The 10,167-nt window shown below is 42.4% G+C and overlaps 1 protein-coding gene across 1 annotated transcript in view; it reads right to left on the minus strand.

Moving 5' to 3' along the window:
• Window positions 1-446: 446 nt before the first annotated feature.
• LOC119230157 (voltage-dependent calcium channel subunit alpha-2/delta-2-like) overlaps window positions 447-10,167 on the minus strand; it is a 22,225-nt gene continuing 12,504 nt past the window's right edge. The window contains exons 7-33 of the mRNA XM_062563928.1: window positions 9,980-10,090; window positions 9,814-9,892; window positions 7,236-7,285; window positions 6,961-7,050; window positions 6,814-6,879; window positions 6,613-6,687; window positions 6,436-6,510; window positions 6,203-6,274; window positions 5,958-6,029; window positions 5,429-5,490; window positions 5,204-5,280; window positions 5,060-5,120; window positions 4,882-4,979; window positions 4,680-4,770; window positions 4,491-4,553; window positions 4,302-4,405; window positions 3,819-3,917; window positions 3,625-3,716; window positions 3,486-3,533; window positions 3,121-3,192; window positions 2,588-2,740; window positions 2,441-2,493; window positions 2,257-2,312; window positions 1,859-1,982; window positions 1,650-1,759; window positions 1,479-1,561; window positions 447-1,204 (exon numbers count right to left, since the gene is read on the minus strand). Of these exons, the coding sequence (XP_062419912.1) occupies window positions 1,109-1,204; window positions 1,479-1,561; window positions 1,650-1,759; window positions 1,859-1,982; window positions 2,257-2,312; window positions 2,441-2,493; window positions 2,588-2,740; window positions 3,121-3,192; window positions 3,486-3,533; window positions 3,625-3,716; window positions 3,819-3,917; window positions 4,302-4,405; window positions 4,491-4,553; window positions 4,680-4,770; window positions 4,882-4,979; window positions 5,060-5,120; window positions 5,204-5,280; window positions 5,429-5,490; window positions 5,958-6,029; window positions 6,203-6,274; window positions 6,436-6,510; window positions 6,613-6,687; window positions 6,814-6,879; window positions 6,961-7,050; window positions 7,236-7,285; window positions 9,814-9,892; window positions 9,980-10,090 (2,232 nt within the window). The 3' untranslated portion in view covers window positions 447-1,108. The remainder of the gene's footprint in view (window positions 1,205-1,478; window positions 1,562-1,649; window positions 1,760-1,858; window positions 1,983-2,256; window positions 2,313-2,440; window positions 2,494-2,587; window positions 2,741-3,120; window positions 3,193-3,485; window positions 3,534-3,624; window positions 3,717-3,818; window positions 3,918-4,301; window positions 4,406-4,490; window positions 4,554-4,679; window positions 4,771-4,881; window positions 4,980-5,059; window positions 5,121-5,203; window positions 5,281-5,428; window positions 5,491-5,957; window positions 6,030-6,202; window positions 6,275-6,435; window positions 6,511-6,612; window positions 6,688-6,813; window positions 6,880-6,960; window positions 7,051-7,235; window positions 7,286-9,813; window positions 9,893-9,979; window positions 10,091-10,167) is intronic.

Genomic DNA, 10,167 nt, shown 5'->3' on the forward strand with positions numbered 1-10,167 from the left:
TTCTTGCTCAGCATGGCTGCGTTGTTGATGTCGCTTGCACTGAGCATTGGTCATTTTTACATTTTTAAAAGGTACCCTGTGCCGTTTCTGAACACTAGTGGAGCAATGTTCTGTAAGCGTGTCCATGTTCCGGTGCTGTTGTGTACGGAGAACGTTCTCACGCTGTTCCACAGGAGGCAGTTAATGTTATGAACCTATGAATGTTAAAACATTATGCCACAACATTCAGGGAGACAGAGACTGCACGCAAGTAACAACCAATGTAAACTAACATTTTGTAAAGGTCAATCGAAATACTTCACAAGGCAGGAAGTGCATTTAGTTATTATAGCGCCGAAACATTGATTGTAAAAAGGAACTTTAAAGGAAACACCTTACATCCTTAGACTTTCCTATTTTGTAGACGGATTCATCGTGCTCGACTGCATTTACAATTAAAATATTGGTGTAAATGAACGAGCCCCAACATTAACATGGATGCTTAATACATCAGGAATAATAACCTGATAAAATAATACATGATACTGATAACTGTTACACTGATAGGCCCCATTCTGCTGTCAAATAAATATTTTAAATTTAATGTTGTTGCTTGCACGTCTCTGCTTTTACTGAAGTAACACTTTGACTGCGTGGCTTTTTTTGGTATCTTTGGAGAAACGCGAGAACACTGTGTGTTTACTACATAACAAATCAGTCTTAGATCCAAGTTCCCCACCACAATCCAACCAAATCATTGGGACTGACCTCTGTTCCCGCCGGGCGGTCCCTCATCGGCCCGTTAAAAGTTCAGCTGCACTTCCTGACTATTTGGTGGTTGCTTACATGGCTGAGCACGTGTGCAAAAATGTTAAACATGCTGGTATTGTTTTAAGTAGCATGCACACTAAACACATTCTATAATTTGCACTCAAGCAAGCCCTGAAACACCAACAAATGCGTACGCAATAAGGCAATAAACATTAAAAGCAGTTCCAGACATTTTTTTCAAGCACAGTTTGTGCATTGAAGAAATTCTAATTCAGCAGTAGCTGCTTGATCTGACCTTCAGTAGATCCGAGCCTCAACCCAAAGAGATGAGAGATGTCAGTTAGAGTGTTTGCACGTGTCAAAGTTGAAAAAGAGGCAGAATAAGCTGAATAAAGAGAAGGACGCCTATAGAGGACTGCAGTGCACAACCTCGTCCACACTCTGACGCGTTTTCCTGCAACGAGAGTTAACAATTAAATACAATTTTTCTAAAGCACTACTGATTATACAGAGAAATGAACTATTTACAGGCAGAGGATAGTTGACAACTACAATTACATGAAGATGTGTGAGCATTATTTCTATCCAATTGTTCGTCCTGTCACAATAAATATCCTCTGAAATATACTGTAAATGTTTACACGTTATTTTACTGTGCTAAAAATGTCCTTTTGATGCTCAGGAAAGAGGCACAAATGAAATGCTGCATTTATAGTGGATCCACTTACTAAGGCACTGTAGTCGAAGCATGATGCCGGGCCTTTACGATATCGTGCATTGCTCAGTACTTCGCATGGATTCTCCTCCTGAACTGTTTTTTTTTTGGTTAAGGGCAGTAACAGTGAATTTATCTGCCCCACAAGATTGAAGAGATCCACAGAGTGAAATGAAAAGGATACATTCTGTCCTGATCTGTGTCAATCTCTCGATCTCACACGAGCTGCAGGGGAGCGTCTCGGCCACCACAAAAAGGAGGTTGGTATTTTCGATCCGCTTAGCGTGGAAAAGCCTGTTGGAAACGTTCATAGATGTTTAGTCTACTTGCTCCAGAAAGCTCAGTACAGGAATGGGAGCAGAAACGAGTTCTGCTGACTCAAGGAGGACCCACCGGGAACAGTTTCCACAGTCCTGCAGCACGTTGTAGGAGTTGGTGGTGTTTGTGAAGTAGAACTGGCTCTGGATGGTCACACAGCTGCTTTCCCTTGTTTCAAAACCTTCAACCAGGACATCGTCTAGAATGCAAAAGTTGAACACTTTATATGAAACTGATTTTTACTCCTCTAAATATTATTGTTGCCTGATGAACACACGTCATTGTTAAATCAATCCCCCCTTAATGGGCTTAGCTCACAATATTTCCATTGGAGCAAAACATTTGAGGCAAAAGAATGAGGACAAAATGCAAATGAGATGCTGAGATGTTTCATCTCGTTTGTATCATTGTTAACAAGAAACCATGAAATAATCACACAGATATTTATGGACTGATAAGATGCACAAATCCACCTCGGTAAAGCCAGCTGTTGTAGACAAGTCCATAAAGCAGCTGCTGGGTCACAGACCTGAAAAAGGTGTTCAAATTGCACTTTAAATGAAATACAACCTGTGAACATGAATAAACATCCGTAGTGGTTGATGCGCACACAAGTGGACACACAACTAACATGCTGTTGTTGTCATTTGGTCTCACCATGCCACTGTAGAGGTCCACCAGGCCACGCTGAGGACGTCAGCAATGGAGGGCTACAGAAACACGGTGACAGAGAAGAGCTTTCCAACACCTCAAAACACTATGCAATGTGTGTGAATCTAAGATCGTCTGCAGGTGGTCTCTTACCACGTAGATGCCCCTGGGCGCTGCACCAGTGTGGCTGCTGCTGACCGGCTCGCAGGCGGACTGGAAGTGGTACGACTGGCGGCGGTTGAAGATGGAGTTGTTGTAGAGAGCGTGCATCAGGTAAGGGTCAACGTCACCAAAGAAAAGACCGATCTGTGATGGACGAAAGACAGTGAAGCTACGGGGAGAGAGACGTAGAGAAAGCACGGAAGGTAGACAGCGCCACATAGTGGCTGAGCGAAAACGTTGTCCGTGTCCCACTTGTTATTTTCTTCTTTCTATTACTGTTTCAGTAATGTGGCCCCGCAGTGACAACTTAACTCAACTGCTAAAACCAAAGGAAATTGAAAACTGAAGTTGAGTTAAATACCTGTTAAATAATGTTGAACATGAGCAAAAATAGTGAAATGGATGAAAAACATGAAATAACAAGACCACATAACTACAGCTCAGAAATACATCTGCTTTTTCAGAAAAGTAGGTGCACAATATCCTTCAGCATTAAAGATTAAGCACATCACAAAAAAACATACCTTTTTCCAATGATCTCTTTGATTAGACATAACCAGGAATCCACCATCATCAATGAGATAACAGAGAAGGTCCTAGAAACAACACGGCACAGTTTACATCAAGTGAAAAGTGTTTAAAAGTGTTTAATAACCTCAATACACTTCAAAGAGAAGACAGTAAAAAACTGAAATTTAATAAATGTATTATATGTCGTTCATTCATGCTTCAAGATTAAATTGGTTATAAACTGCTCATGAAAATTTCTATAAGCGACAGACCAATGAAAGAGTCACAAGAGTATACATTAAAGAACACATTTAACCTGCAAATGATGCCATTGTGGTCACAAAACTGAGGCTTGCTACAATCTATGAATCGTTCTTACGTCAGTGTTTACTTCACAGTCCATCTCGCAGCTTCGGGAGGGTCCACACTGTTTGAAGAGACAATATTATCCCTTTATTTGCATCGAATGTAGCCTAATTAAGGACTCCGTGGGCAGTAAGTGAGTCCCAGCGCGGTACCTTGTGTGAGCCCTGTCGGCTGTCGGACACGTTGCTGGCCAGAATCTTAAACTTATCCACCCAGGCCTCCAGGTCCAGCTTCACTCCGACCACTGAGCGGCAACATCCACAGACACATTTTAGATGACATAACCTCCCTGTGAGGCCCACAGGACACCGAATGAAGTCTCAAACGCGCTGGTGTTCCTTCTCACCTGAAGGTTTGAGCAGTTTGCCTCCTAAATCAACCTCCACAGCCGAACTAACCAAAATTCCAACGGTGCCATTTTCTGCGGCTGCAGGGTCGTCCAACGCTGTTCACAGACAAAAGGACCTTTTAACACAACTGCTGTGCGCTCGTAGTTGTCATGTTGTCATGCCATGTTGCCCAAGAATACTGAATTTTCCTTCCACAATTGAGACATTTTGAAATTGTTAAAAAAAATTCCACCCTGCACTTGTCACGACGCCTGAGAGAGTTTGCGGATTAAAACTGTGAGATTATTTTGCCACAGATGCTGATGCCATATCGATCTGTGTAAACATTTAGAGATCACTCTCATTTGATGAACTCAAGACCAGTAGACGCTAAACCTGCGGAGATGAGTGATTATTATCCATCACTACGAGTCAACCCTTTCACATATTTGGTACACTGCTATTTCTAAAACATCTAGATCGTAGGATTGCACACTTACCGGATCTGGATGGAGCTCTGAACATGTAGCCTTTGTTGTCGAGGCTCCGTCTATAATAATTTGTATTGAAGGGTTCGGGATCCTCATCCCATGACTCAGCAGCTCTGTACAAACACAAAACAATTGGGTCAAAAACTGTTTATAGAGATAATATATTAGAGATTATTGTATGTTTCTAATCGTACTCACACGTTGGGGAAAACACGTGTTATTCCTGCATTGGTGGACGCAAATACAGCCAGGAAGCCGTACCTGTAACAGTTACGTTTCTATTCAGCCATCTTTCCAACTGAGACACCATCAGAGCAGCAACTTCGGTCTACTCCATTGCAAAGGAACAGATCTGTTGTGCATGAGCACGCTGTGGAAATGACTTACGAATTCAGGTCCTTGTTCTTCCAAACACGAGAGGCCAGCTGCCCGATGATCCTAGAATCCAAAATCAGGTTGTGGATGAGGCCATGGTCACCTGAAACAAACCAAAAACATGTGGAAGTATATTATATATGTTCAATTATTCTGTCATTTGAGCATCTGTGACAACAGTGACAAATTTAGCAAACTCTGTTAACACCCTCACATTCATCAGAGTCCGGGGAAATGTGCACCATGAGCAAGAGGAAGTTCTCCAGAAACTGGGTGTTGTTGTCAGAAAGATGCAGACTTTTGCAGTATTCCCTGAGGAAACACAGGACAGAAATACTGAAAACTTTCCTTCCACATACAGATTGAGAAATATGAAGCGAAACGGGAGTCACCTCGGAGCCAGAAACAGGTGCCCTGAGGATTCAAAGGAGCTGGGCAGGAGGGACTGTATGTCTGTAACAGAGGCAGAGGGGCGGTTTTCTTCCTCCATTTTCTTCTTTGTGTCACGTCAAGAGAATTGTGAACTCTGTACTCACACTGCAGCTGGATCATCATGTCGCTCAGGTCTGCCTGGATGAAGTATTCGCCGTACGGAGGCAGCACCAGACCCAGACTGCACGTCCCGACAGAGAGACACACAGAGAGAGAGAGAGAGAGAGAGAGAGAGAGAGAGAGAGAGAGGGGCGAGCACAGCGAATGGCTCTCAACAGGAAACAGCTGGTTGGTTGTTAATTGTAATTCATAACATTGTAACCGCTCACCTGTAATCTGTGCCATTGATAGAGGTCCAGGTGTAACTCCTGTACACGTCGTCAATGTATTGCTAAAGTAAAGGAGACATTAGAAGACGCTTCAGTTACAATGAAAGTAAAAGGTTATTATTTTTACTGCTTTGTTTGGATCCTTGTCCTCATTGAAACTAAAATCAAACACGTTATCATTCATTTATTATAAGGACTAAAAACAACATCTAAATTTGACAATTTTGAGTTATGTTTTTTTTTTTACACTATTACAGTTTTTCTGGAAATAAATACATAGTGAAAGTTGAAATGAATTACAAAAAATGTCTTTTGAAATGTCATTGAATTGCAGACATACTTCATCTTACATATCTGTACATATAATGTGCTGCTGTCATATTCCAACAAATAACACAACAGCAGGTTCAAGCAGCGGTAAAGTATTTTTTTCCCCATGTCTACAATCTAAAAGTATGGTACAGACTGTATGTCATGTTGTTGAGACATATTCATCAAACCCCAGTAATCATTGTGTTAATTTACTTGCCTCATCAACCGACTTGACTAGAGTTTTGACTTTCATTTCTCCTGGTCTTCCATCAATCATTTGTCGCCGGATCTAGAAAATAGAAATAGAAACGGTTTCTTTTCCCGTCACTAACATGTAATGCATAGATTATCCTGAGGATGATGTTGTTCACAGCCTCTGTGAGAACTTTGAACAGCAACAACAACAAGGAACAGAAAATGCCTGAAACCAGAAACAAGCTCCACTTGCCACTAAGAGCTCACCTCCTCTTTGTTGCTGTCCTCCACCTCGGCATCCAGGAAGTCCAACGTCACAGGCTCGGGGAGGTTCACTAGCTGAGAGGAATCAAGTGAGAAAAACACACTAACAGGTTCACCAATATTATAATTATCAATATATGAACAATTGAACAATCAAAAGCACAAAGGAGCCGGATGGTCCATGTGCAGTGAGTACATGGACCATCCATTAGTAAATCTGGTTTAATATGCACCACCTTTGGCTGAAGGTTAGGGTGAAGCAGAAGATATCCATTTGGATCAATGGCAAATATGTATCCATTGGCTCCAAGCTGTGCAGAAAATATTAAAAGCAAGAAATAGCAGTGATGTGTCAGTGGGTAGAAATTGTGAAAAATGTGGCCAATATTGGTGCTGATGACATATATACGTACATTGTACCGAGGTGTTAGCCGCTTTATCTCATCAAGATGCACGTCGACACCCATGACACCTAATATCAGCTGGTTCTGGTCAGATAAAACACATTGGGAAAACATTTTTAGCTGAAAGTTAGATGAGACTCATTTAGTATCCCCTACAGTGGTATGTTCTGCCTTTTTAATAATAATAATATATAATAAAAGTTGTGTTACCTGTGAGTTTCCGTCCATGGTAAGATTAAATACAGGCAAAGTCCCAGTCACCACCATTCCAAGACCCTGCAGAGTCCCAAAACATGTCCATTGTTGAGTCTGTACGTACCATATGTGCATTTACCATATTCAATCACGTGATCTCACCAGAGCATCCTGATACACATTGGTCCACTGAACCTGCTTGGCGACGCTGCCTGCCAGGACCATGGGGCGCCCCAGCACATCGAGGTACTCCTGAGCAAACACAAGAGATCCATGACCGGCTGCAGATTCCAAACTATCCACAACATCAGGCCACACGGGACAATGGGAGTGCAAACAAATGGAAGTAGATGTTACTAAAGAGTGAGTGAGTGCCACTGGAGGCATGGAAACACTGAATGGATATCAGCTGTGTTAGAGGCACTAGACAAACCCACCTGGGTGTTAATCCTTATAGCACAGATGGACCGGATCTCAAAATAGTAACCTGGCAAGCAACAGAGAAAAAAAAAAAAAAGACAAATAGAGAGAGGGACGGATAGAGAGAGGAAGAGCATGTGTGAGTGGTGCTTATAAATATTTCAGATTTGACTCTCTGTCACTAGACAATCAGTCGCTTCACTTTCCCAGAGAGCGAGAGAGAGGAATTCCAGTGAGCTGAACCTGATACCTCATTTATAATCAATATCTCCTCAATAACTGTTTCCCATTGTGTTTCATTTTCAATTGGGTTGTAACTATTGATTCTAATCATTAACAATGTATGTGTTGATTACCGTATTTTCGCGACTAAAAGGCGCACTTAAAATCCTTTTTTTTCCTCAAAAAACGACGCCTTATAATCCGGAGCGCCGTATATATGTGTGACAGAGTGGCTCAGTCCACTTCAATTTACCGGTCTAGTGGGTTGGTCTAACCCAGGTGGCTTGCCACCTATGCACCTCCAATCACGGTGGGATACCCAGCTGTAAACAATTATTCCCCGTCTTTTTGATCACAGGGCGGGGCTCTCCCCGGGAGAGTATATGTTTCAGTCCACCTACCTGTGGTGCGTCTTCCTTTTTCCGCTTCTCGGGGGTATAATGGTTGCTTGGGGGCTCCTGTGAGACTCACCTGGTCGTGGGCTTTGGCCAGCCGTGGTTTGGAGGTTGCGGCTGAGGGAGCGTGCCTGCAGGAAGCTGGTGTGGCAACTTCCCATTCTGTGCCATCAACGGTACTCACCCGCTTGTCGGCTGAGTTGATTTGAAAGAGCGTGGTTCTCCAGCCTGGTGTATTCAAGTGTGACACCATATTCCGACGCCAGCGGCACTGGCCTGATGCACGGCTGACCAGCGGACCAACTGCGGAGGCAAGCCCCACAAGATACTGCGGAAACCCCCTCCACTGCTGTTCTGTCTGAACTCGTTTTGTGAATTAATCATTCTTTTCTTTGTTTTTGTTTGTGTGTGTGGGCCCCGTGGCCGATATTTTGTGTTTATTAATTGTTTTCTTTCTTTATTTAAGGGACAGGAGTTTCTTGGGCTGCTGGTAAGAGTGGTTGGCTGAGCCTGGTGGTGGTGGTCCCCCTCGTTTGATTTATATTACTTCATCATATATTCAGCTGTGTGGTTTTCTTTTATTTTGTTTGGTTTTCTTTGCTGTGACATTAGGGACCGTCCACCCCCACCTTTTTCTCAGAAGTCATCTCTGCCAGCGAGCCCTCAGTCTTCTGTCCCCTTTTCCTGGTTTGATTTATTTCTTTTTGTAACATGGATGACTTTTAAGCATTTTTCATTGTTTTGGTCTAATCGTGTATCAATTTAGAGACCATATCACTAGTCTCGAGACTGTCTTTTAAGAACGATGTACTCATAAATAAACGTATAATTTTGTATAATGGAATCACGTCTAGTGCCGGTGTTGTTCGAATCTGTGTCCTGTTGCTGACCATAATTAGGTGCTCCATGTCATTAATTCCGGGGGTGAAATTCCCACGGTGGCGTTGCTCGTATATTAATTAAGATTATTTGGTCGTCCTCCTGACATTGCTACATATGGATCAATGGGTTGATCCATACTGGTTAACGAGGATCCATTGGAGGGAAAGTCTGGTGCCAGCAGCCGCGGTGATTTCAGCTCCAACAGCGTACGTTAAAGCTCGTTGTTGGATGTCGGGATCGAGCTGACGGTCCGAGGCGCCATCGTCTGTCCCAGCGCTGCCTCTCGATGCACCAAAGCATTTACCAAGAATGTTTTCATTAATCAAGAACGAAAGTGGGAGGTTCAGAGATATTGTTAATATCCACATTAACGTTACCATGAGCGTGAAGAGTTTTCAGAACGCTTAATAAAGTTTGATTTAGCACAGCCCGATCTAGTGGATGCATAACGTTTTACTGCAGTATCTTCTATTCTATGCGCCTTATAATCCAGGCGCCCTATGCAGGAAAATAGTTCTAAAATAGGCGATTCATTGAAAGTGCGCCTTTATAGTCGCCAAAATACGGTAGATTTTTCTAAATTTCTTATTACAGTGTATGATAAATGTCTCCAAATGTCTCGTTTGGTCCGAAAAACAAATTAAGCATGATCAGAATCAGTTCATTAACATTTGGAAAGAATGTATGACCCTCAAGATGTGTGTAGAATACATAGTGTGTCATAAAACGGTCACATGTGACCATTTAGTATTTTTAGATACAACTTGGTCTCCCTCAGTTTCAGGGTCATGGTACTCGTAGATACTTATTAACTAACAAAGAAAAAGTGAAATATGAGGGAAAATGTTTTAATCATATCTCAATTGCTGTGGAAAACAAACAGCTAAATAGTGTTACAAATTGTTTTTACACTGGTCAAAGTAAGTGTGTAAAAGCTCATTTGCAAGCACAGAGGGAGGTTGAGATATATTTGGATAAAAGTAATGATTGGACAGGTGATACCAACGATGGGAGAACATCAGTTGAAAAAGGCTGGGAACCACTTGATATGTGGAATAAAATAAAATCCAACGATCACAAAGAAAGTCCCGCTCACCTTTATTGGTGCACGCAATCCACTGCAAAGGCGTAACATCGTAGTTGTGTTGGCCAACAGAAAAAGTGAAAACTCGAACCTTCGGAGGAACACAAAGACATAAATATGCCAGTTGTCAAGAGGTCGGTCAAGAAGAAGGTTTCTGTTGTGGTCAGAAGAAAATCACCGTTTTGTTGGGCCAGTTGTACTGCATGAAGACATCCTGAGCTCTGTCCTCCCCTCCATCAGTGAACAGCATGATTATTTTATTACAGTTGGCCCGAGGAACATTTGTCTTCTGAGAAATGCATTCGAAAGGGAAACAAATAAGAGGGAAGAGCAGAGTTTGTCAGTACAGTCAAAGTGTGAAGTCAG

Source organism: Pungitius pungitius, chromosome 8 (assembly GCF_949316345.1).
Source record: "Pungitius pungitius chromosome 8, fPunPun2.1, whole genome shotgun sequence".
Classification (NCBI taxonomy): domain Eukaryota; kingdom Metazoa; phylum Chordata; class Actinopteri; order Perciformes; family Gasterosteidae; genus Pungitius; species Pungitius pungitius.